This window comes from Polyodon spathula, chromosome 13, assembly GCF_017654505.1.
Source record: "Polyodon spathula isolate WHYD16114869_AA chromosome 13, ASM1765450v1, whole genome shotgun sequence".
Taxonomy (NCBI): domain Eukaryota; kingdom Metazoa; phylum Chordata; class Actinopteri; order Acipenseriformes; family Polyodontidae; genus Polyodon; species Polyodon spathula.
The window spans coordinates 3,789,480-3,816,607 of record NC_054546.1 but is presented as its reverse complement, the minus strand read 5'-3'; the positions used below and the strand labels follow the sequence as shown (position 1 = coordinate 3,816,607).

General features: G+C 39.5%; 1 protein-coding gene across 1 annotated transcript in view; it reads left to right on the top strand.

The window, feature by feature from the left end:
- LOC121326021 (adhesion G protein-coupled receptor A3-like) overlaps positions 1–27,128 on the top strand; it is a 97,073-nt gene that overhangs the window by 29,825 nt on the left and 40,120 nt on the right. The window contains exons 7-12 of the mRNA XM_041269160.1: positions 1,015–1,228; positions 10,343–10,507; positions 11,604–11,802; positions 12,553–12,702; positions 14,397–14,558; positions 15,638–15,847. Of these exons, the coding sequence (XP_041125094.1) occupies positions 1,015–1,228; positions 10,343–10,507; positions 11,604–11,802; positions 12,553–12,702; positions 14,397–14,558; positions 15,638–15,847 (1,100 nt within the window). The remainder of the gene's footprint in view (positions 1–1,014; positions 1,229–10,342; positions 10,508–11,603; positions 11,803–12,552; positions 12,703–14,396; positions 14,559–15,637; positions 15,848–27,128) is intronic.

The following is a 27,128-nucleotide window of genomic DNA, read 5'->3' as shown; positions in this document are numbered from 1 at the left end:
TAACAAAGTAGTTTTTCAAACCAATACAACTTCAAGATATGCTTAATAAAGAGCTACTTCAATTAACCTTGTTACATTGCTATATCATTCTGTGGATATGCTTTCATCATCATTCATTTTCTCAGTATTCACAATTGTCAAGGTTTGGTAAGAAAGAGAAAATAAAAAACAAACACTGATAAAATAAATGGGCATACAGCTGGTAGTTCAGTAATATATGCTAGTAATTTAAAACTGCCACACAATTGCTCCAGTGTACAAAGTCATGGGTGGAAACATAAACATTCTGGGGGTCTTTAAACATTTAGCAATTGTGGCGGTGCAATAAAAGAAGCAGCTGGCTGCGCCACAGTGAGACCATTGAACAACACACCCTGTACTAAGCAGAATGGAACTATATTCAAATTAACCAGGACTTTTGAAGAAAGTCCTGAAATCAGTTATTGTTAGTTTGACTTCTAGTGACGGGAAAGAATAAACAAAGTTTTGAACCAACACTGTTTCCTTTCTTTTTTTTGTGTAAACCATATTGGGTGTAATAATGTCTTAAATGTTTTCATGGCTGAAGGGAACTAAACACGCTGTATTCGAAAGTAAGTAGAGTAAAATTACATGGTCTTAGTTAGTTTAACCCTCATATTTCTGTTTTCATTTCTAAGTGGTTTTTATTGTTATGACTATGTTTTTAATGTATTTTTTGTTTTTGTTTTTATAAGTCTGTGTAAAGTGCTTTTTTTCAGAGCTCTTGCCTGTCAGACATATATGTAATGTAGGGTAGATCAGATGAAGTGCTACAATGTATATTAGTAAGCACCATCTAGAACACTATTGTACATTGCCATTAAAACAAAAGATCATCAGGTGATGCCGTCTCTTACTGGTTTATACCAATTATAATCCCATATAAAATGTGCTAATGTTCTAAAGGTTTCAACCCTAAAACAGAAACTACTACCCTAGCATTTGACCATTCAAAGTAAACCTCTTAATATATATATATATATATTTTTATAGTGGGACCCCTGGAGCTGCCTTTGTTTCAGATGATACCATCCTACAGACAGGTGGTCTTTCAAGGGGATCGCTTGCCTTTTCAATGCACTGCCACTTACATCGACAACGCCACCACGGTCCAGTGGTACCATAATGGTAACTTAGTAGAAACCGAGGAAGACAAAGGTGTCTTTGTAGAAGAAAACATCATCCACGACTGTTGTTTAGTTTCAAGGTAAATAAAATAAAAAAAATAAAAAAAATCATTATTATTCTATTTATATTTTTAATATTAAAAAGTGTGTGTGTGTGTGTGTATATATATATATATATATATATATATATATATATATATATATATATATATATATATATATATATATATATATATAACAAATTCATACAAATTAATAACTTAAAGTAATAGCTAGAATCGATTTGTTTACAATTGAGCAAGGTAAAGAACAAATGCATCCCTCATCTGCAATTCTGACTTTTTAAAAGCTGAAATTCCACAAATAAATAAATTGGCAGAAAGCCATTCCTGTTGAGCAGTGAGCGCCACCTGCTGGGGAATATTGATAGTGATACATTATAACTATTTATGTGTGAAGCATCAAAATGATAATGCTTGCATATGCTGTCAAATATTGAAACACTGTTTTATCAGTACCTACTCTGTCTCCATCTTTATTGGTTACTTCATCATTAAATATAAGTGATATGTTGTTAAAGAAAGAACTTCATGTGCAGTTCTCAAAGAAGCAGTGTTGCTGATTTTCTGTGTCCATTATCATTGATCTGGATACTTGTGACTTTCATAAAACAAATCAACCTTCTCATGTCCTGAGAGAAATTTCTGAACTGTTCCAGTTTCATTCCTGGCAGATTTCTGATCGACAGTGTTTGAATATGAATATTAAAAAATCCAGATTATGCGAAACAGCATGCAGTAATGTCTTGATACACACAACGCTGGATACAGCAAAGTTAATGCAGAAATGCATTGTTCGTTAACTTCTTCAGCAGTGTTTCACAAATATTTTTTTTAATGGTGTTTTTGTTGTACTGATAATGTGTTACACAACAAACTCACATATGATGTGCTAATACAGTAACACATTTCTCAAATAAGTACAAAATATTTTGATTAAACAGGTTTCACATTTTAATTTTTTTATGGCATTTTTCTTGGCAGTTTGCATTTTCCCCTTGAAAGTCAAGGAAATATTCTCATTTCCACTGCTAGCTCATATTTACAATAGTTCGCCAGTAATAACACTGCGCTTTTCAATTATGTGACATACTCCTTTTTTCTTCTTTTTTTAAATATAATAAACAATATCAATGTTGTGTAGAAAAAGTGCACTTACTATGAAATGATTCAGCCAAATAACACAATTAGTTACATGGTTATTTATTTGAAAAGGTTGTGTAATTAAACAGATTACCCTTCAGTCTGTATCTCACTACAGAAGTACCAATGGCATACTCTTGAAAATCACTAACCAAATACAATACAGTAGAGTTTGTAACCTGGCAGTCTTTTAAAAGAGGGCAACAATACAAATGCCAGTTATGAGAGGCATTAAAAAGAATGTTATTGGAATGATTTGCTGATGTGGATGTAAAACATATCATGACCTGACCTAAAGAAAATAAACAAAAAGCTGATATTCATATGTTTTATTGAACTAACATTTTTTAATGGCTATCTGTATAAATACATAGGTGGCCCTATGAATTGACACCTTCTATTCCCCAGCCCTGTGTCCACTTAAGAAGAAAAAAGTTAGAGAAGATAAAGAGCACAGGGTCTCTTCAATTGATCATAACAGAAATGTAACTAGATACTGACACTGCTTACATACTAAGTTAGGACCAAAGCAGGTAATTTTACATGTAAACCTAAGAGACTCACACACACTGTGCTTTGTTATGGTCCCTTTCTTTCAATGATTTAAACAATGGTGGTCTCCTTGTCTATGAGAAGACACACTTATACCATAAGAGACCTGGTACAACTTATAGTATCTGATAGTGTCAATACTTTTGGACACCTCCGTATATGAGTGAAGAAATATGCGGAACATGTTGTGTTAATCACAGTATTTGAGTGCTTGAAAGCCTCAAGCTTTCCTCTGCTTCAGAGATATCTCTTTTAATCCTCTTGATTTCTAATCAGCCTATTCAAAGAATAAATGTGATATTTCCACTTCTGTCCTCACCCAGCCAATGGATTTGCTACACATTTTTTTCCACTCTGCTTCCAGAGTTCTGTAGCTATGGTAACCAGATTTAATTGCTGGTGCTTCTTGTTCATCTGATGTCAGACACCATCATCCAGTATGCTGCCTCTTGAAGGTGGCAGTGGTGGTTCAGAGATCGATGGGCTGAAGTTGAAGTAGTTATTGGATTTGTCGGTGTAAATATATGGGGATCAGTTCTGTTTAACCAGATACACTTGTCATGTAAATGGCCTCACAACACAGAAAGAATCAATGAAGTCTGTACCGAGGGGGATACTGCATGTAGATTGTATTCTTTCCTGTAGCTCTGTAGAGCTGCTGTGGAGGGGTGGTAAATATTAGAATAAGGGGTTGGTGTCATTGATCGCACTGTATAGCTACGTCTCATGAAGGGTATGCTGTTGCAAAACAGAGGTAGATGAAAGGGGGATTTCTTTGATCTGTATTTTGTTTTACATTGACATCATTCAGTAAACAAAGCAAACAGCTATAACCCACACCCAAATTTAGCTGTTTTTTGCTCACTGCAGTGCAAGAGCCACAAACAACTGTTTGTGCTAAGCCAAGGGGACAGTACTCTACATGTTGCTAGAAAACGTAGAATGAAATCTGTTGCTTCTACATTGTTGCTTCAAGTTTCAGAGGATACTGTTCTACAAGATGCAGAAACTGTAGATAGAATGTTGATGGACAACACAGAGAAGACAATAATTAATTGTAATCAGAGAGAAGTTGAAATGTGATTATTCTTTTTTCTACAAATCAGATGTCAGTAACTGTGTGTAACGATATTTGCAAGTTGCTTCTGCTGAACTGCAATGTTCAAACGGCTTTAAACAAAATAGGATTCTCTTTATCCATTACCTTATTTGAGACAAAATGACCACTGAAAACACAACTTGGAACTTAAACGTAACACATCATTAACACTCCATTAAGTGATTGTTAATTTTAAAAAATTTTTTAAATCACCATGAAAAAGACCTGATAAGGAGAATCTCCCACACCGGCTTTGCATTAATTTTTGCCATCATTTTTCTTAGTTTTTTTCACCAGCGTAGAAGCTAGTTACATAACTTTTTACATCACTTTCATTGGCTGATTTGTTCTATGATGTAATGTTGCTTCTACAAGTCCTTTGACAGTTGCTTGCAACAAACTTACCTGAAACCTGTAGCTTGCACGTCACTTTCAACAAAAAAGTATACCTTTTTCTAGCATGTAGACTAGTGTCCCCTCAACTTTGCGCTGTTATACAAAATGTGGGAGATGAACAAGTGAAAGGAAGATGGAATGTCAAGTAGATGTGCCCAGTTTACAATCTCATAAACTGTTACATGTAATCAAATCATTAGCCTTTGTTGCAAGGATGAGTCTGGGAAATAGTTTTGTTTAGACAGATGAAGGGGAAAATCTCATGAAGTTTCTAATCAAGCCTTAGAGTATATCTCCATCACATCTTGAACGTGGCTAAACTAATCGGAACAGTAATCATACACGATGATCCATTAAAGCGAGGCACTTGCACACACAATGCTTTTTATTGTAGTGACACCGATTTTGTTATTTTAATTTATTGGACTCTATTTGAAGGTATGTTTTATCTCAGTTGAGCACATCCTATATCGTTTTTGACAAATCTTTTTTTCACTGCCCCTGCGCTCATGCATTTTAAATTTTTTTTTTTTTTTTACACATTCACATTTATACAAAATTCTAGGCAACAACAGGGAATTCTAACAAAGACATGTCAGTTTTAAAGTTGTTATATTTAAAAAATTTATATTTGTAATCAAATGCTAAGAAATTCTAATACAGTTTTGGAATCTGTTTCTGATGGAAGCTGGGCTTGACTCTTCCCACTTGAGTGTTTTATATGGTTTAAACATGGGTCAAGCAGCCTAAAAACATCACAGCAACCAACAGTTGGTTTATGTTTAGAAAGATGCTATTTACAGACTGCCAGATACTTGATATAACAGTTTGTGGTTCCATCTGTCTGCTGGAATGCAGTTAAATAGGGAAACTCTGTTATTTGTCTTTATTGGTTTGGCAGTGTAGGGTACATAAATATAACTGTTGTAATGTCAGGCTGATGTTACCAGGTTATTAACCCCAAAACAGAAAATGAGCAGTGGTATTTAAAAATATGTTATGACATGGTATTTTAGATGAGCCAGGGGAAAAAAGAATAATAGATGTTTGCTTATATTTCAATATGTGTCTTAACATATGAAGATACAGGAAGTGAACACAGCGTGCCTTGTTTTCAAGAGAATAATAAGCTTTGGTTTGCATAAAGGAATCTGTTATACATTTGCAACCAAATTGTGATAAATATATTGAAGCTTACATTGACACATTTGGATAATGATCTGTATTGCGTGAATAATAAAGAAATGGGTGAAGCATATTTTTGTGGTGAGTGTTTTTGACCGGGTGAAGCATGTCAGTGCTTTCAAATCATGAGTCTCTAGTGTTTGAAGTAGATTTGAACACCAAAAAATTGAAAAAATCAATCATGTTTGAAGTTTAAAAAATTATTAAAAATTATTAAGAAACACTAACAAAAAACTAACAAATGTCATATGTCTTACGAACAAGGCGAAGCAGAAGTAGATTCTGTTTTTCATAATTTCAGGAAAGTGAATTTTACAGGAATTCATAACGCTATCGCTGTTTTTTTATTTTTATTTTTCTTTCATGCAACATTGCAACACTTTGTAATTTAAAAATGCTCAGAGTAACGGATCACATTTTCAGAGTAAAAATATGAAAGGGCTGTACATTTAGTGCAACCTGCAATTGAAAATCTCAAGGAATCTATATTAGGTTTTCAGGATGCTATGATTTAATACTGCCTTACAAATATTCTTACTCTATGTACAAATACAATGATGATCAGATAGAAATGTGATTAACAGAAGCATTAAGCAAAATTCTATTTTGCTTAATAACCAAGGACACATAAAAATGATACATTTTTCCTTCCCGTAAAACAAAACTGCTGTTATAAATAACAGGGAATATAACCTGTTAAAATAGTGTGGTTCTTGTGATTCAAACTGCTTTCAGCAAGCCATGGTGTTCATTACTGGTAATTGCCCATCTTGTACTCTTTTGCACTTTGTACTTAGTATCTGGTTTTCAATCCCTGTTCACTGAATTTTAAGTATGTTTACTCACTTTTTAACTTTTTTTCTGATTTGCTTTTGCATTTCAGCTTAAAGGTAACATAAATATGTAATACTAGTGTTACATGTCATTTAAAAATATAATGGTACTGTGGCTAAAATCAGATTTTAAGATACTAAGATACATTATATTTGACAGTATCTATAGGTTAACAAATTAAGGTAATAATACTGGTTTATACTGTCTTGTATGATAGTTGTTGTGGCAGAGCAAAGCTCTGCCCTTTTAAATTGGCAGGGATGGGGTTAACTTCCCCTGCCTGCCTGGGTTTATTATGTTCAGGTGGCTGGGGTTGATTAGTTGATTAGGTTGATTAACGATCAATCAGCGCCCAGCCACCTGATATAAAAGGAGGCCTCAGCTTCTCATTTGGGAGAGGGAGCTGAGGAAGCAGGTTGGTGTTTGTTTTGTGGTTTTTGAATTTTCTAAATCCAGTGAAGGCATTGCCCAGCCTGGAAACTTTATTTTTGTGAGTTTTGTTTTTGCTTTATTTATGTTTGAGTGTTTGTTATTTTGCCCTTGTGCACTTTATTTTTGTTTATTTATAATAAAATTGTTATTTTTTTGAACTGCAGTCTGTCTCTGGGCCTCTATCCACTCGCCAGCCTGCCACATTTGGTGTCAGAAGTGGGATAGCGCCACCTAGAGGCTCAGAGCAGTATTTATTTTTTTTTTTTGAAAAAAAAAAAAAAAATGGGAAAGAAGAGCAGACAGTGGAAAAGGCAGGACAAGCAGCAGCTGAAGAAATGTAAGCTGCTGCAGCCACCGCTGGAGGACCCGGCCAGCCTCTTCCCCTGGTGTTCCTGGTGTGGGAAGGAGGACCATCGTTGGCGGTCCTGCCCAGATGTGCCACCGGCAAACTGGTGTGGCCGGTGTGAGGAGGACGGCCACAACTGGGCAGGATGCCCGTACAACCAGGCCCAGGAAGAGGTGCAGTATTCACCCCGGGCATCAGGGGCCACCCCACTACCTCCAGCACCACCACCTTCACCACCGTCCCAGGAGATCTGGGACTGGTTGATGCACCCTGAGGCAGACCTCGTCCACGATCTCCCCATAGTTATCAACACGCTGTGGCGTCGGGATGGGGAGAGGTGGGAACAGTGGGAGGAACAACACCACCCAATGTCCTTCCCAGAGGTTGCTCTCATGGTGGTTAATTACCTGGCGGTAGACATGGGAGATGCCCCGGTCACTCCAATAAAGAGGGGTGAGCCGCCTTCCCGAGAGCCAGAGAGGGGTGAGGGGCCGCCGTCGTCCCCAGAGCCAGAGAGGGGTGAGGAGCTGCCGTCGCTCCCAGAGCCAGAGAGGGGTGAGGAGCTGCCGTCGCTCCCAGAGCCAGAGAGGGAGGAGGATCTGCCGTCGCTCCCAGAGCCAGAGAGGGGTGAGGAGCTGCCGTCGCTCCCAGAGCCAGAGAGGGGTGAGGAGCTGCCGTCGCTCCCAGAGCCAGAGAGGGGTGAGGAGCTGCCGTCGCTCCCAGAGCCAGAGAGGGGTGAGGAGCTGCCGTCGTCCCCAGAGCCAGAGAGGGGTGAGGAGGATGCCGTCGCTCCCAGAGCCAGAGAGGGGTGAGGAGCTGCCGTCGCTCCCAGAGCCAGAGAGGGGTGGAGGATCTGCCGTCGCTCCCAGAGCCAGAGAGGGAGGAGGATCTGCCGTCGCTCCCAGAGCCAGAGAGGGGTGAGGAGCTGCCGTCGCTCCCCAGAGCCAGAGAGGGGTGAGGAGCTGCCGTCGTCCCCCAGAGCCAGAGAGGGGTGAGGATCTGCCGTCGCTCCCAGAGCCAGAGAGGGGTGAGGATCTGCCGTCGCTCCCAGAGCCAGAGAGGGGTGAGGAGCTGCCGTCGCTCCCAGAGCCAGAGAGGGGTGGAGGAGGAGCCGCCGCTCTCAGAGCCCGAGAGGGAGGAGCCGCCGCCGCCGCTCTCAGAGCCCGAGAGGGAGGAGCCGCCGCCGCCGCTCTCAGAGCCCGAGAGGGAGGAGCCGCCGCCGCCGCTCTCAGAGCCCGAGAGGGAGGAGCCGCCGCCGCCGCTCTCAGAGCCCGAGAGGGAGGAGCCACCGCCGCCGCTCTCCGAGCCCGAGAGGGAGGAGCCGCCGCCGCCGCTCTCTCCCGAGAGGGAGGAGCCGCCGCCGCCGCTCTCAGAGCCCGAGAGGGAGGAGCCGCCGCCGCCGCTCTCAGAGCCCGAGAGGGAGGAGCCGCCGCCGCCGCTCTCAGAGCCCGAGAGGGAGGAGCCGCCGCCGCCGCTCTCAGAGCCCGAGAGGGAGGAGCCGCCGCCGCCGCTCTCAGAGCCCGAGAGGGAGGAGCCGCCGCCGCCGCTCTCAGAGCCCGAGAGGGAGGAGCCGCCGCCGCCGCTCTCAGAGCCCGGTCTCCTCGGACGGCGTGCGGCGAGAGTTCGGGGCTCGAGGGAGGAGCCGCCGCCGCTCGCTCAGAGCCCGAGGGGAGGAGCCGCCGCCGCCGCTCTCAGAGCCCGAGAGGGAGGAGCCGCCGTCGCCGCTCTCAGAGCCACCAGAGGGAGCCGGGCCGCCGTCGCCGCCTCCGCCACAGAGGGAGCCGGGCCGCAGTCGCCGCCTCCGCCACCAGAGGGAGCCGGGCCGCCGTCGCCGCCTCCGCCACCAGAGGGAGCCGGGCCGCAGTCGCCGCCTCCGCCACCAGAGGGAGCCGGGCCGCAGTCGCCGCCTCCGCCACCAGAGGGAGCCGGGCCGCCGTCGCCGCCTCCGCCACCAGAGGGAGCCGGGCCGCCCGCCTCCGCCACCAGAGGGAGCCGGGCCGCCGCCTCCGCCTCCAGAGGGAGCCGGAGCCGCCGCCGCCTCCGCCACCAGAGGGAGCCGGGCCGCCGCCTCCGCCTCCGCCAGAGAGGGAGCCGGGCCGCCGCCTCCGCCACCAGAGGGGAGCCGGGCGCCGCCGCCTCCGCCACCAGAGGGAGCCGGGCCGCCGTCGCCATGCTACCTTGGACATTCGGGGCCCCCTCAACCAAAGAAGGCTTGGGGGCTCCGACATCAACCCCGCCCACCACCACCCACCATAACAGCCCACCCAAGGGACATAATTGGACTCTTGGGGGGAGGGGAGGGTGGGGGGGGAGGGGGGAGTTGGCCGATTGCGGCCGGTGTACGTTGTACATGGGGGGAGGTGTGTGGCAGAGCAAAGCTCTGCCCTTTTTAAATTGGCAGGGATGGGGTTAATTTCCCCTACCTGCCTGGGTTTATTATGTTCAGGTGGCTGGGGTTGATTAGTTGATTAGGTTGATTAACGATCAATCAGCGCCCAGCCACCTGATATAAAAGGAGGCCTCAGCTTCTCATTTGGGAGGAGGGAGCTGAGGAAGCAGGTTGGTGTTTGTTTTGTGGTTTTTTGAATTTTTCTAAATCCAGTGAAGGCATTGCCCAGCCTGGAAACTTTATTTTTGTGAGTTTTGTTTTTTCTTTATTTGTGTTTGAGTATCTGTTATTTTGCCCTTGTGCACTTTATTTTTGTTTATTTATAATAAAATTGTTATTTTTTTGAACTGCAGTCTGTCTCTGGGCCTCTATCCACTCGCCAGCCTGCCACAGTTGTATAGTAACATTAGTAGTTTTATTTTATGTCATACAGCCCTTTACACTGCCGCACTTGTCCTTAAATACATAGCATGCTAGAAAAGACATTACATGTTAACAGCTCGGAAGCTTTTAGAGTCATGTAAGGAGACAATTCATCACATGAGCACTGCATTGGTCATTTACAGTAGCAAAGCAAATACCGCTAGTATAATATCAATAAGTATGCCCACAGAACCAAAGTCAGAATAGCCTAGTCAGTGAATTCTTCCAATTTAAAAGCAGTTGGATGAACTATGAGAGCTAAAAAAAAAAAAAATAATGTTTATGGAATGCCGTAAGATAAAACTAGTAAATGTCTTTCTCCATTTTTTTTCTTAGTGAGCTGATCCTGTCCAACATCGATGTCGGCTCTTCAGGAGATTGGGAGTGTCTGGTCAGCAGCTCCCGTGGGAACATCTCCAAGCGTGTGGAGATTGTGGTTTTGGAAACATCAGCGCCATACTGCCCTGCAGAGTGGGTCACTAACAGTAAAGGGGAATTCAGGTCTGTGTTTGTTTAGTCAGGGCAGTAAAGTGAGCAATTGCCCCTTCTGTAAATCCTAGCAACCTATGGAGAACTTGGGAATTGGAACACACAGCTAATTATTTCTTACTGGCTTACATTAATGCAGTTAATTTGAACAATAACCAGGGCTATTAGAAATGTCAAATGATCAGATCAATGATCACATAGAAATTCAGAGATTTTTCAATAAGATTATATTGTACACACACACACACACACATATAGCTGGCTCTTTGAGCTTATATAACTGGTACTTTATTACTGTATTTCTAAGACCAAGGAAAACTGGAAGCTATTTTTAAACTGTGTTTAGAGGGGTGGTATTAAGCAATCAATGGCAGCAAAATCTCCTTCAAGACTTGTTTTCTTGGAATTGCTTGAACTGTTTTCTCTGTCTACAGCAGACACTTAACGCGAAACTGAACAGGATTGTTTTGTTTCCAGAGGCAGAGCAGTAATGATGTGGAAAATTGTCCCTTTTTTGTTTCAGAAAATGTGTATGATTTATAACATAACAAAGAGTGAAATTACCGCATAGCAAGATCATTTCTAACTGGCACAGGGACAAGCATGCTGTAACGTCTACTTTTAAAATAATTGATTAACAGGTAAAACTAAAAATCCACACCCACAGCCAAAGACGTTTTTATTTTTCAAGAGAGTGCTGTTAGAAATTCATACCTTTTCTGTTTTTATTTTTTTATTTATTGTTATTCTAATGGATGAACCTACACCCTGCAAAGATCAGAGACAAGCAGATAACATAGTAACGAAGTAAGCCCTGCTACAAAACAAACTGCTCTTTCTTCAGCCACATGCGTCATTAAAGCAAGGCCACATTTAATTGCTAACAGGTTTGCAAACTTGGCTTAGAATATGGCAACTAAATGAAACCAGATGCTTTGCAAACCGGAAAGTAATTAGAAGTGTATTTGTTCTACAGAATAGAAGGGTGCAAGAAACACTTTCTTCTAATTACTTCTTAAGTTTTAACACGGTCCTCACATTGTGTTTAATTGATTTTTTTTTCTTCCACTGCTAATTTAGTCAACATGATATCTCTCCATATTGGTAGGTGGCCAAAGACACTTGCTGGAATAAATGTATCCCTACCCTGTGTGCAGTATCCATTTGGCTCTGGTTCACATCATGGCGCTCTGAAGGAGAGGAGATCATGGCGTAGGTGTGACAGGGCTGGACGCTGGGCGGAGGATGATTATTCAGAATGCCCGTATTCCATCGAGGTTACTCGTGTACTTGATGCGTTCAGTCAGGTAGGTTTTCAAAACCCTTTCAGAGTAAGCCTTGAACCTTATTATGAACAGTGATAGATGCTTGACCCATTGAAGCCTGTCCCTACGTGCTCACTGGTATCCTTAGGGCAGCACTGCATTGTTTGTTGAATGATCCCAGTGTTTTATCTGCTCCATCATCGTGGTTTATTACATTAGACTGGGGACCCCAACAATGTGTGCTGCTTTCTGTTCTGAATTTGTATTTTATTGATTGATCTTTTACTATTTTACAATTGCGATACATGTCTCTAAGATGTTCTATTTTGTCCTGAGAACACAGCTCTCGCTGTTTGCTTGGTCTTTGTTGAAGAAATTATTTTATTTGCTTAAGTACCATTTTCATTTCATTATACCTAAACCTTTCTTTCTAATACATTTGCTTTATTGACAAGTCACATGTTATTGACAACTCAGTCCCAATTGAAATCTGTATGATACTGGTCTGTCTGCTGACAAATGAACAGCACTTGTTTGACATTCCTCTCGATCCCAGTGACTAATGGAAACAGTTTAGAATACCTGTATTATCCTTTTCACAGCAGCGTGATTCACAGATTTAGTGACACCCTATGACAGGGTGATTCACTGAATGTAAATAATTTAGTGTCCTGTTTCCCCCATCCCCCATCCAGAACTGAATGTTTCCCTCTAATGGATGAGTTATTAAGTTAAAGGTGCCATTCCGGTAAAATTGAATTTCATGAGAAAGTCACTTCAATCTCATTTCAGGTGTCGATCAATGCCACCAATGCTCTTGCTTTTGCACAGCAGCTGATGGCCTGCACGAGCAGAGCGGCAAACTTCGAAGACATGATGGATGTGGTTTTTGTGACACAGATGATGGAGAAGCTGATGTTCTTTGTGGATCAAATCAAAGATGTACGGTAGCCTTGTCTTTTTCTATGTGTTTACATAGATGTATCGTCATTCTTTTTTTTATTTTTTTAAATATATAATCATGTATATTACAGTACCAGCTGGGCCTTCTGTGTGGAGAATTATAGGATCTGTACTAAGCCTTTTTTTTTTTTTTTTTTTTTAACTGAGTAATGCCTGCCTCAGCAGGACAAAAGCTGCAAACTCTATCATTATGTGAATAATTATTTCCTAGAATAAATCTATCCTGTAGTTCTTATTTGTATAAAGAATAAAAATGTAATTTAAGTCATATATCTTTTTATTTATGTTAATATGTGTGTGTGGGGGGGGGGGGGGGTGGGGGGGGTACGTGCAAGACACTATTTAGGCAGTAATACCTGGCATTACAAGTGATTACATGTCATTTCTTGGCAAGGATGACTCCATAATCTCTGGTAATGGCTTCTGTGTAAGGATATTACTGTGATAAGTCAATGAAAATAGTGAGCATGCTCTTCCTGTACTTCTCAAATACAGTTTGGCAGTGAAACCTGGTGGTTGCTGGTCAGCTTCAATCATAATTTAATCTGAAGTGTCCAAAGCTTTTCAGATTGACTTATAGTGTGAATTTTTGGTATACTATAAATCCAAAAATATTTGCAACCAAAATATTTGGCAAATCACACCAATAAAACCTATTTTGCTCCAAAAATGTTGGCGACCTGTTGCAATATACCAAGTAGGTATTGTTAGTGAAACTTGATATTCGTGCCAAACATGTTTTATGTTTTGTTTTGTTTTTTCATACGTGAAAAACGCATAATAAAAGGCTTGCAAATATTTATGGCTTTACAATATTTAAAGTAAAGTAAAACATTTCTGAGTTTGTTGGTTTGTTCTATTTATTTTACAAAGGCTAGACATCTGCTAATTTTAGTGCAGTGAATAAGTAACCTGTAATTTAGGGAAACAGAATGTTTATTGTTAACACATTTATTTTTGAGATTTCCTTCCCGTGATAGAGCAGTTATTGAGGAGCAAATTCACAGATGTGTTTTTCATTTGAAATGTTGCTTGAATGTTTTTAATTAACCTATGTGAATAATGTGGTATTCAGGCTGCCACGAGTCTCCGCCCAGGGAGTTTGTTTATACTAGGCACATGACACAGGAAATCAACTTTTAAAGCATGGTATCATAATGTTTGTTTTGGACAACTATGAAAAGACTGTGGCATGAATTTCATAAATGGCACGGAGGTACAGAAAGCAGGAAGATAGAAAGAGGAAGCAGGTTTTAAACCAGATACTTTACTGGTCCTTTTCTGTGAAAGGGAAAGCCAACATAAAGCCTTATATAATGTCAAGAAGAACTTCAAGCTTAGGAAACATTTTCTTTCAAAATAGAGAGACGTATAAAACTACACAAACAGTTATATTAAAAGGATTTGGGAATCACTTTCTTCCTTCGGATACTTGCAGTTCATGGTTATCACTGAAGCTGCAAAATGAATGCACTGTGAGCTATTGGAAAGTAATTCATTGGGCTAACTTCTGCAATTTCTGTATTCATTGACAGACAATATCATTGTGTTGTATTCTTCTAAAAATGACATTTGACAAATAGCCTGATTGGGCTCATTCTTGTAGGATAAGCTGCAAGCAGAATGACTGCTTGAACTTTAAAGTACATTAACCATGGCACTTTGATTTGCAGCTAGGCGACTACATAGCTGATATCGCCAGTAATATGATGCTGGTGGATGAACACATACTGTGGATGGCACAGAATGAAGAAAGGGCCTGCACTCGCATTGTGCAGTGTGTGGAACACATTGCAGATTTGGCTCTGACCAGCAATACTCAAGTTATCTCAAAGGTATTATGCTATGTGAGCACTGCTCATGTTTATTCACATATCTATTGCTCTTACAAGCCATTCCATCAGAGATGCCATTCCGCTTACATTATGCCCCTAGGATGTGTTTGCTTCTCTTCACAAAAGCACTGCATTCAAGTTACCTTGCTTCTCAGTAGTTTCCTGGGCATCATTTAAGACAATCTGTTTGGGTTAATTCCCATTTTATGTTGAGCTGTCATTCATCTGTGCTTATACTCTTACTTGTATTTATTTTGTAATTTTGAGAAAGATAGAAAAAACTATTGAGGAGTTGATCTAATTAAATAATTATTCATTTTTTGTTTTTTCTCAAAAGTATCTTGTTTGTTGCAGAGAAGCTAAGAGGTCTTTAGCAACTTCAAACTTCTGGGTGTTAAATTAATGGCTTTGACTCTTAGGGTTTCTGTTTTATTCTCTTATACTGAAGTGACACAAATACTAGAAATGTATTTTTTTCATAACCCTCAAACCTGCTAAAGATAAGCCATGTACTGCAAACATATAGACAATAATGCAGCGATTACAACCAAGGAAAGAATGAAAAGAAGGATTTGAAGGCAGGTTTGATTGTACTAAGTAAAGTAGCTTTTGGTTATTTGTTTTATATTCATTTCAGAAATTTTCCTTAAACTGTCGAACAGGCAGCCAAAGTATACACTGCCTTTCTCCCACAAAATAATCATAACAAGAAGTCTTTTCTGGGTCCTGGTCCTTTTCAAACAAAACAACAGTTATTTTTTCAATCCTTATTTGCTTTCCATATGCCATAGAATGATTAGCGTCCACTTGGATGCAACGTGTAAATAAATAAAGCCCCACAGTTTCTTTTACAGTCTCACGCAATACTAAGCAATTTTTTGTTCATGTTGGACAATAGCCAGCTGCCAATTAGTGGCAATGATTTGGGTCATTAAGAATACACCGGTTTCTTGTAGCTAAAGAGAAAACCATACAGGACTGTTATCAAATTAAGCAAAAAGAAAAAAAAGAAAAGCGCTTTCTTATTCTTTCTGCTTAAAAAAATAAAAATGACCCTTTTCCCCATGTGTTTGTGCAAGGTTTCTCTTAATATAGCTCTGGAGGCCTTTGTGATCAAACCAGCGAGCTTCACTGGAATGACGTGCACTGCCTTCCAGAAAGTGCCTCTGAATTCAGACAGAGCAGTGAGCCGTGACGTGGGTATGCGGGATTGGGAGGCAGATACGCAGCTGAATTTCAAATGCAACACGGGCAACCTGAGCAGCTCTCTGGTGAATTTCCCAGTCAAGGTAGGGGTTAATCTTTGCAGAAGGAAACATGCCAAGCTCCAGATATATAATTGCATCCGACACTGGAAATAGCAGACTAATTGCACTCAGCCACAGCCTCTATACAAAAGGGTCTTTCCTTTAATTTGTCTTACATGTTTGTCAGGGAGTAACAAGTCCGAGTCTGCTTTATACACATGGAGAAGCAGCATGTCTCTAGGCTTTCGGCTGGAGCTGCAGGATTTGAATAAGATTCTAAAATGTCAGGCTGGTAAATCTGCAAAGAGCTCCAAGGCCGTGAATACTATATTTATTATAGGATTAGGCTTCTTTTCTAAGAAATGCTTAATACACAGCTACTGAGGGTGAATAAGTCAGTTTATATACGCACAGTGTTCATACCTAATTGTGTGAATGCATGGAAAAAGAGCAGGATGCTGAGAACCACCAGGCGCATTCAAAGGTGTGTATCTCAGATTCACTTTCTGATGTCTTCTGTAACCTGGAATAATCCAGTGCATCACTTTCTGTTGTGGGTTTCTGGGGGGGTTTCTGAGCAATACGGATAATAACAACATTGACATGTAGATTGACAGCCGTGTTTTCCTTTTTCATAAAGGTCGCCCTTTTGGAAGATAACACACTGACTTTACAGTAATAGAGATATGTCCTTTTTATACTATTGTGGTCTTATTTTTTCAGTTATATCTAAATATAGAGCAATATAAAGGCAAATGTTACCCACAGCCTTTAGGTTTCAAGTTATCACATTGCTATGCATATGAAGTCTCAACTCACAGGTCCCACCATATCAACGTTATGCTTTTGCAGAAGCTGTCATGTGAATGCTGTCCTTTATGTGCACCGGGAAACAATGCCCATTTAAAACAAATGCTTAATTCCTTGTTGAAACAAAAAACCTGGAGTGCTGGTGCTTATGCTACTCAAAGAAGGACATTTTTCTTAGTGATACATTCAATCAGAAATGGTCACTGCCAGAAAAAAGGCCCTATCTTAATAGTACTGCATTTACAGGTAACAATACAAATGGTGTTTACTGTATTGCTTACATTTACAGGCACCGTCCCTTAAAAAAAAATGCGACGTTTTAAAGTTCACTACTCAGTAGTTTCCTAGTTTACAGTGCCTTTCCCATCCTTATCTGTGCATCACTTTGCTTTACTACACATGCCTTCTGTCAAGGTAAACTGCAAAGAGAGGGGCAATTACAACCTAGTGGAAAAAGTGAATGAACAATTACAACAAGCAGTGCAAACAGCAGTTCTTTTCAGCAACCCGCAGCATGCACTGATTAGAATGAAGTGTGTGGGGACTATAGCTCCCTCTACTGGATGGGGCAAATGTGAACAAGCTATATGCACTGCTAGAGGACAGTGGAGAGTAGGACTGTGTGCACTGACAGCATGATCTAAAGTGGTTTAGCACTTGAGTTTGCATGATTATGACTCTTATAGTTATTCATTCTCTACAATGTAGTAGTAGTAATAATACAGTAATAATAACACAGTCCAACACAGTTTTACCTCAGAAAATAAGCAGTAACAATTTACAGCAGTAAGATGTGTACCTGCAGAAGAGCTTGAGTCAGGACAAGTTATTGTATTCATCTTCTCAGGCAGACAGTAGTATTTAATGCCAAAGTTTTCTGTTTGTTTCTTGCAAAGAATGCCAAATGCCTTCTCTGCAGGGGAGTTCAGCCCTAACGGCTGTAGCAGGGAGTCAGGCTGGATTAGTCTTTCCCTGGGGGGATTCCCTTTAAATGTTTCTTTTCTCATCGTTTCTGTCACTAATTCATGTCTTGAGCTGTGCCTGGTTAAACTGGGATTATTCATCACCTGCGTGCTTGATGTGTACTAAATTAGCATTGTAATTAAAAGACGATTACCCACAGATCCATCAGACAATCCAAACAAAGGCACTGGTACGTTAGTCCAAAACTGAACCATTTTAATTTGAACATTTCTGTGGCGAATACAGAGCCGGAAGGTTGACCAATAGAATTTGAGTGCGTGTCTCGAATAAGATAACATACAGGAAACCTTTGTTTAAACAAGCAGTGCCTGCAGTCTGTTTTTATAATTTATATTTCAGAGGGCAAGTGAAGCTTCCTCTGTATACAATGGTAGGTGTACTAGAAATGCTATCATCCGTAAAGCAAAGCAATATCCAGATCAAGTCCTTGTGATATGCCTCTCGATCCAGAGATTGAAGCTGTGATCAGGATTTGTGAACATCTGGTAGCGCTGCTTCACAAAGTGACAGTTAAACAAATTAGTTTAATATGTCTTTTCTTCATTTCAAATTGCATCTGCAGATTGGATGTTTCCTTGGTGTTTCCTTGATGTTTGTCACATGCAGAAGTCAGTTTAATTATGCATGTAGATAAAAATTTGTGCAAACTGCTTCCTGAAACACTACAAATAATCATAATTAGATAACATTGTTAATTATTTATTTTTACCAGTAGTTATTTTTCCTTGTTTTAGCTAGTTATTCACTTGAGATTGATTGATCCCTGTTCATTTCTCTATGGTATAGCTTGTGATTGTCACCTTGTCGCATGAGTGTCTTTTCTCTATTGCTAGTTACCATTCAGCTTTATTGTCTTTAATGCAGATGCTCTGGCAAATGAGTACAAGTTACACAAGCATTCCAACACTGGGTTTGGAAATTGAAATCGGTGAAATAATTAGCAGCAAATAGTCAAACATGTAGCTATGTCATAAAATCAATAATGAATAATAAATAGTCTGTGATCATCATCCATCCATTAATCAATCAATGTAACAATGGAAATAATGCCACACACTGCTACCTTCAGAATGGTCCCTCAGGAATCAACTAATTGGGGACCACTGATGTAGGTTTACATTCACAATATCATTTCAGACTTAACAGTTGATGAGCCAGAAGTATAACAATGCCAAGTTCAACATGTGCAGGTCATAGTGTGTGAGAATGCATCACTGGACAACATATACTGCTGTGGTAGAGAAAAATTGACAGCACGAGGCTAGGAAAAATATCATTTTTGAACACCTAGCAAATAAGTATAAAGTAATTGGACTTCCCTTAAGAAGCAAACTTATTTCATGGAAGCTCAGTAAGAAAGCAGCTGAGGATAATACACAGAACTATAGGGACTTGAAATATTCAACAGGGTCAAGATGTCTTTTATACTTTTTATGGGGGGGGGGGGGGGGGGGAGGAATTCATAGTTAAAGAAAACAAAAACACTTAGTGTACAGTGTATCTGGCATAATTATAAACATTCAAATTATATTTATTTAAAAAAAAAACATTCATATGATATAATGACAGAATTTTAAATATGGGAGCACAAAAATGTTAATTTGAAGTTTGTAGTTCTTTAATCTTGAATACCTCTTAATCATAAGAACATAAGAACATAAGAAAGTTTACAAACGAGAGGAGGCCATTCGGCCCATCTTGCTCGTTTGGTTGTTAGTAGCTTATTGATCCCAGAATCTCATCAAGCAGCTTCTTGAAGGATCCCAGGGTGTCAGCTTCAACAACATTACTGGGGAGTTGATTCCAGACCCTCACAATTCTCTGTGTAAAAAAGTGTCTCCTATTTTCTGTTCTGAATGCCCCTTTTTCTAAACTCCATTTGTGACCCCTGGTCCTTGTTTCTTTTTTCAGGCTGAAAAAGTCCCTTGGGTCGACACTGTCAATACCTTTTAGAATTTTGAATGCTTGAATTAGGTCGCCACGTAGTCTTCTTTGTTCAAGACTGAACAGATTCAATTCTTTTAGCCTGTCTGCATATGACATGCCTTTTAAGCCCGGAATAATTCTGGTCGCTCTTCTTTGCACTCTTTCTAGAGCAGCAATATCTTTTTTATAGCGAGGTGACCAGAACTGAACACAATATTCAAGATGAGGTCTTACAAGTGCATTGTACAGTTTTAACATTACTTCCCTTGATTTAAATTCAACACTTTTCACAATGTATCCGAGCATCTTGTTAGCCTTTTTTATAGCTTCCCCACATTGTCTAGATGAAGACATTTCTGAGTCATCGAGTGGTTGATCATCGAGTGGGTGATAAGTTCCAACAGCAGAAGACCTTCATGACTGTGAAAATACCTTTCCTTTGACTAAAGACTGACAAGGAATGCGGTGTGTTTTGGTGTCTGAATGAAGGGGAAAATGAGAAAGCCTTAGGGATCTTCTGTTTGCAGTGATTCAGCGTTTTTCTTGTTTTTTCTGTTTGTTTTTGAAGGGTGTCCTTTTTTAGAACAATGCTGAATAAAGGGCTCTGTATTTTCAAAGGGCAGTTACATCACTGGACACTCACAAGTTTTCTTCCCAACATTGACTCACCAGTGAGATCTAACATGGTTGTAACTAGCAAAATAATTCCATAAGTCTTCTCTTTAGCACACTTCCATTCAGTATATACTGTAGGTCTTTCTGTAATGTGCAGTTTTGATGGAGTAAATACAAGGGAGCAAAAGATAAGATTGACTGTATGGAATTATTTTATCTACTTTAATTCTGCTCCTCTTATTGGAATGCTGAATATGCTACCATGAATTGCATTGAATAAGTGTATGTTACAATGTTGAACTTTGGAGATGAGTGTCCAAGTTCATGGTATTTCAGTTCATGCTTCTGCAAGTGAAAATAAACTGGAGTGGTTTCAATTTGCTGCAGGAGACAGATGACACCTTCTCTATAGCCAATATTTCCAGTGATCAACATAGTGTAAACATCTTTTAGAGACCATCAGACGTCACTTTTTTATGTTCAAGTGCTTTGCAGTGATTTGGCAGAGGCAATCAAGAGTAATTACAATACATTATTACTTCCCCAACTATGTCTTTATTTATTTGTGTGAATGAAGAAAGGACCACAGGAGTTCTGTTTCCCAAAACCATTAAGAAGTACTCAGAACAAAAATAATTGTCTTCTGGCTTGTTTGTTTGCGTTGTGCCATCTGTGAAGTTTGCAGTAAAAGGTGTAATTATGACTACAAAAAAAAAAAAAGTGCACTGGGGATGTTGAACGGCCAAAATACTGTTAGCTTCTAATTTGTCTAAAAGTAATGGTCATAGACAGAAATATGCAGTGATTATATCCATGATTATGTTTTAGAAAATCTATTAGGTGCAATTAGGTGCTATTTGTTTAGCGTACAGTATAAATATTTAAATAAAAGTTTCAAATAAAACCACATGTGCAGGCCACGTTCAGTTTTATGCCGTAGTTTACAATTAATTAAATATTCAGTGTTTCTTCACAGTCTTTTCCAGATACAGTTAAATCCTGCTGTTACAGAATGGCCGAGTAGTGACGTCCCCAGATCAGGAACTGACAGAGACACACACAGGTACTGCAGGTGAAAGTGCTGGGGCTCATATTTATTTAAATAATAAGGTTAAACAAAAAAAGTGTTGAAATAATAACACATCTCTCACACTGACACCAAATATAAAGGCACGATGGCCACAACAATGAGACAGATACCCAAACACTTCCTCAAAACAAGTACCGTGCTGGTCCTTCCAGCACGAGCAGCAATTGTTATATTTTCATTTTATTTTTGTTTCTCTCACTCTCACGTACCACGTAGCTCACTCTCTGTACACCTACCATGACCAGCAAAACCTGCAGATTTTAATACACGTGGCCATCTCCAGATTAGCAGTACATTAATCAATCCGGAGATGGTCACATTCTACACAAGTTTTCAATCAGCGTGGCCGACAGCCAATTTATCAATAATCACCAGCTGCCGACCACACATTTTCACGAGATGTCTGGCAGAGAGGAGCTGCTACCATCGCCTCTGCCAGACCACATTTAACTGTACAATAATAAACAAAACATTGTACTGTATTTTAAATAAATACAAGTTAGATTTAAATTCAACACCAATCACATCACCTGTTTTAAATAAACAATCATAACAATACATTCTTCCGTTCCCAATAAACACCATACACCACAATAGAACACATTTGTCAGCAGGGCTTTGCCCTGCCCTCTATTTACATGCAAGGCTCTGTCCTACTATGCCACAACTATGCATACACATGCTGCACTAATTTATAAAAAGATAATAGGAGGGCATATTATGGCATCATTTTTGACAAACATTCCAAATATGTAAACTTTTAAAAGTTTAAGCATGATTAATACTGAAGTTTCAACATTTAAGGAATTCAAATGGAAGCTAAAACCCATAATTTCTATTGTCTACATCTGTCCAGAAACTCTTAACATACAATATGGAGCAAACAGTTGTTTAAAGATTAATTTGTTAATGTCCAAGTAGGGTTACACATGTTCTTTCCCTGCTTTTCCAATGTGTACTGCTGTTATGCTCACTGCGTGTATAGCTGGAAGATGGATATTGGTTCTGAAGTCCTGAGTTTGTTTTGATTTTCCTGAAATTTTTTATTTTGCTTATTTTGCTAAAAAAAAGCCTTCAACTTAAATTGCCACCACATTTGTTGAATACAATAGCATCACTGGCCTGGATAGATTGACATGAAAAGCAATTTGGTGCAGTCTACATCCAGCAAATGAAGTCTTTAGTTTTGAGTTGATTCAGTGGTTCCGATGAATGGCACCCACTGTAACAAGGCAATCCACGTTCTAAAAAAGCAGGGTTAGTGTAACAAAGAGGTATACTTTACAGGATAACCTCAAAAGTAACACCATTTCAAACTGAAAAGAAAAATATTGAAATCATAAACAGGGTTCCTGGCTACTGTAAATAACATAAAGCTGTACTATATAGATCAGCCGCTGGGACTTTTGCCAGCTAAGCAGGGCTTCATTTAGTTTCCTTCGTATTACTCCTCATATTAATTGTGTAGCTCATATGAATGCAGAATACATAGTAAAACATTGGAAATGATGTTAAGAACAGCTTTAACATGTTTATAATGCTAGGATGCAACTGGCTAAAATATGTTACTATTATTAAAAAAAAAAAAGTAGTTTACTGTGATAGTTATTATGCATTATTTAATTACCATACTTCATTCAAATTAGAAATATCCCTTTCATTCTATTAGTGTAAAACAACATGCTTTGTATAATTAAAGATAAAACACAAGATAACAAATACTCCTAATTAAAACTGACTTGTACCTTGAATTTCCACAGAGGCAAGTAATTGCTCATAAATTTGGGGAACAAACTACACAAAAAGGCCATCTTAATTGATAGTTTGATAAGCCAGCTGAAATCAGTTTAAATAAGAGATGGTTGTCTTTCTGTTATGTTGCTTGCATTTTTTTTTATAGCCCTATCGTGGAATGAAACTGTCATAGTTTATTTCTTGTCATTTATTGCGCTCTTGGAGGGGCCTTAGTGTTGTCTGTTAATCCAAAAAGCAGGTACAGCTCAGGTAGTCCTGACTATTAACCCAATTAATCCATTCATTCAAATTGTGACAATGAAGCGTTTTCCATGTGAGTGCTTTTGTCTCGGTTGGTCCAAATCAACATTTACGAGCAAACTTTATTTACTGAACTTCCCAAAAGATAATCTGCTTCTTAGTTTTCTGGTAACACTATTGAAATGTAATTTTTTTTTAAATAAATTGTTTACATCAACATTTTATACCCTGTTTTTGGTTTATTCATCCATGTAGCCTCATTACAGCCACCTGTTCTATCTGCATTGCCAGTCTGCTGAAATAATTACAACATCCTTGCCAAATACACTGGTTGCATTTGAATTCGTTATCTGCTTCTATACAGAAACATTCTACCAAGATGTTGCCATGTTGCAGTCTAACTCCACCAGAGCTGAACCTCTGAGGCTGCAGATTACACAGCAAATAGGGAGTACTGATTAACCTCTCTAATACATTTAAATCTGAATGCAGAGGTGCATTTGTAAGTGGTGCGATGGCGCTAATTCATTTTTGAGACCTCAATAAACTTTAGTTAATTAAGTTATTCATTGAGTGACTGTATTTCTAGAGTTGTGTGTATTGGAATTTTACTTGGGTATTGTACTTGGGTCTGTGCATGATTCAATGTTAATATAGTTCAGAAGCCACTATCCACATTTCTTACATTCATTTTAATGATCTGTTATGTTTTAAGTGCCCAGCAGGTGGTGCAGATGTACTATATATACTGTACACAAGGCTATTTCTAAATGTAGATGATAGGTGGTTTGGTGGTGTCAGTGGTGCTGACCCATGCTTTAACTTTTACCTCTGTATTCCACCTACTGTCATCTAAACACTTCCCTGGTTGTTATATTTCAAGTTCAGCACACTGGTGCCTATATTGTGTTGACTGAACTTTTTTGCAAAGCCCAATATGAATGTTGCCTCACCACTACAACCGACCTCCATTCCCGCCGTTAAGCCAATGGCCTCTTGTCACATGCTGAACCAAAGAAATGGGTGTTGCCTAGCTTGCGACCACTGGAGGTGAGGCCCAGCCTGTCCAGGAGTTGCTGAAGCGTGACCTCTTACAGTATCTGATTCAAGCAGCACTGCGACACCTAGTGTTATCAGCTGCTCCTTCAACCGAAAAAAATGATCTGCAGTATATGTTTTTTTTTTTTTTAATATAATGCAGCTCCACATTGTATCAATTTAGATATAAATTTGGCAAATTAATTTAAATGTATTGAGCAGGCTGCTGCAGCCTATGTTCATCAATATATTGGTTAATGTAAAAAATATATATATTATAAAACCAGCTGTGTTGTGGAGAAGACCATTGACGAACAGATATGCCTGTGAATATCTGTTTCATTAAATCTCTTCCTGACATGTACAGCTTGCTACTTTTATTCTTTTCAACATAACTTGTCAAACATGATTAAAAACCTTGACATTCACACAAGAATCTAGACTGACAATGTAAAATTCAGATTTAGGTAGCCTTCTAGTGATATGATGAAGAAATTACATAATACCCAGAAGCCAGTGACAGAAACCTCCTATTTCCTCATAACCAGCAAGTATCTCTTTTAATATGTGCTTCCCATCTTGCATTTTGATGATAACCAGTCACTTTTTGAAGTTGTGTGCATGCTATTTTTATTTCTATATACAAAGCGTGTTGTTTTAAATGTACTCATTTATCGCTGACAATTGTTCCTTTACACAGACTCTACGGAATTGAGACCAGCTTCTCTGTAAGGTGTAAGGAAGGCTTTCCATGAATAAAATGGAACTCAGATTGTAATGTAGAAATTGGATGAAATACACACATTTTTAGGCAGCCAAAATTACCGGACTTCTTTACTACTGCCAATAGGAGTAAATAAATTGCAACTGCAATTGCATTTGGCACACAGGATGCAGTTCAATAACAATCTGTTTGCATGGTTTCTAAAGCACTTCAGCAGGGTGGCAAAAGTCTGAGCTCAAGTTTTTGATCCACTTTGTGGATGCATATTTTGCTTTATATGCCCACTGTATTTTTTATGATATGTTTAAAGAGCAAGCAGCTTTCTTAGATTTGTTTTGTTCCCTTGCCATTGTAAGAAGTTGGCGGTCATTCAGAGTAGTTCGTATTGCAATTACTTAAATACAGTTTATTTTTATTTATTTTTAATTATTGCTGTGGACATGTGCAATCATCTTGTGATCTTCCATTTTGATAACCACATATTGTTTGTTTTGTTGGCAATACACAGCAGAGCTGTACAAATAGATACAAACAAACTACATTTGAAGCTAATTACTTTTTTTACAGAATTGTTTACATGAATGTTATCAAATGGTTTAAAGCAGATTTATGTTTGCAAACATTGTGTGGATTTATTCTCCAGAAAAAAAAGTCTGTTTAAAATTGCTGTACCTGACACAAATTCAGTACTAACTTTTCATTAGTAATTTTTAATTATTATATAACACAGTATTTTGGTCCTAATTGGTGACCTAAATTAAGAAATTAATATATTATGAAGTGAAGACTAATATCATGTGAAAACCTCTTAACATATACAATTGCAGTCAACACATATTCAATTAGATTTTCTGACTCTTAGTCTAAATGGTTTAAAGAGTATCCATTGACATAGTTTCTAGAATAAAAGCAGGTGAATGAACTTCACTATAGTGACAGAAATCCTTTTAGAGACAAAATGTGATCTGATGTGATGGGAAAGGATATTTCCATGTCTGTCATATTCAATTATGTCATTCTGGGGGGCGGGGCTCCCGAGTGGTATGTCCAGTAAAAGCGCTCCACGTAGAGTGCAGGATGCACCCTATAGCCTGGAAATCGCAGGTTTGAAACATTGCCGACCGTGACTGGGGGTTCTTAGGGGGCAGCACACAATTGGCTGAGCGCAGCCCGGGTAGAGAGGGCTTAGGTTGGCAGGACAGTCCATTGTTCACCCCGCACCAGCGACCCCTGTGGCTGATAGGGTGCCTGCAGGTCTGCAGTGGAGCCATTCAGATCTGTATTGTCCTCCAGTACTTGTTAAATTTGCAGACGACACAAAAGTAGGAGGAGTGGCAAACACTGTTGCAGCAGCAAAGGTCATTCAAAATGATCTAGACAAGATTCAAAACTGGGCAGACACATGGCAAATGACATTTAATAGAGAAAAGTGTAAGGTACTGCACGCAGGAAATAAAAATGTACATTATAAATATCATATGGGAGATATTGAAATTGAAGAAGGAATCTATGAAAAAGACCTAGGAGTTTTTGTTGACTCAGAAATGTCTTCATCTAGGCAATGTGGGGAAGCTATAAAAAAGGCTAACAAGATGCTCGGATACATTGTGAAAAGTGTTGAATTTAAATCAAGGGAAGTAATGTTAAAACTGTACAATGCACTTGTAAGACCTCATCTTGAATATTGTGTGCAGTTCTGGTCACCTCGCTATAAAAAAGATATTGCTGCTCTAGAAAGAGTGCAAAGAAGAGCGACCAGAATTATTCCGGGCTTAAAAGGCATGTCATATGCAGACAGGCTAAAAGAATTGAATCTGTTCAGTCTTGAACAAAGAAGACTACGTGGCGACCTAATTCAAGCATTCAAAATTCTAAAAGGTATTGACAGTGTGGACGCAAGGGACTTTTTCAGCCTGAAAAAAGAAACAAGGACCAGGGGTCACAAATGGAGTTTAGAAAAAGGGGCATTCAGAACAGAAAATAGGAGACACTTTTTTACACAGAGAATTGTGAGGGTCTGGAATCAACTCCCCAGTAATGTTGTTGAAGCTGACACCCTGATATCCTTCAAGAAGCTGCTTGATGAGATTTTGGGATCAATAAGCTACTAACAACCAAACGAGCAAGATGGGCCGAATGGC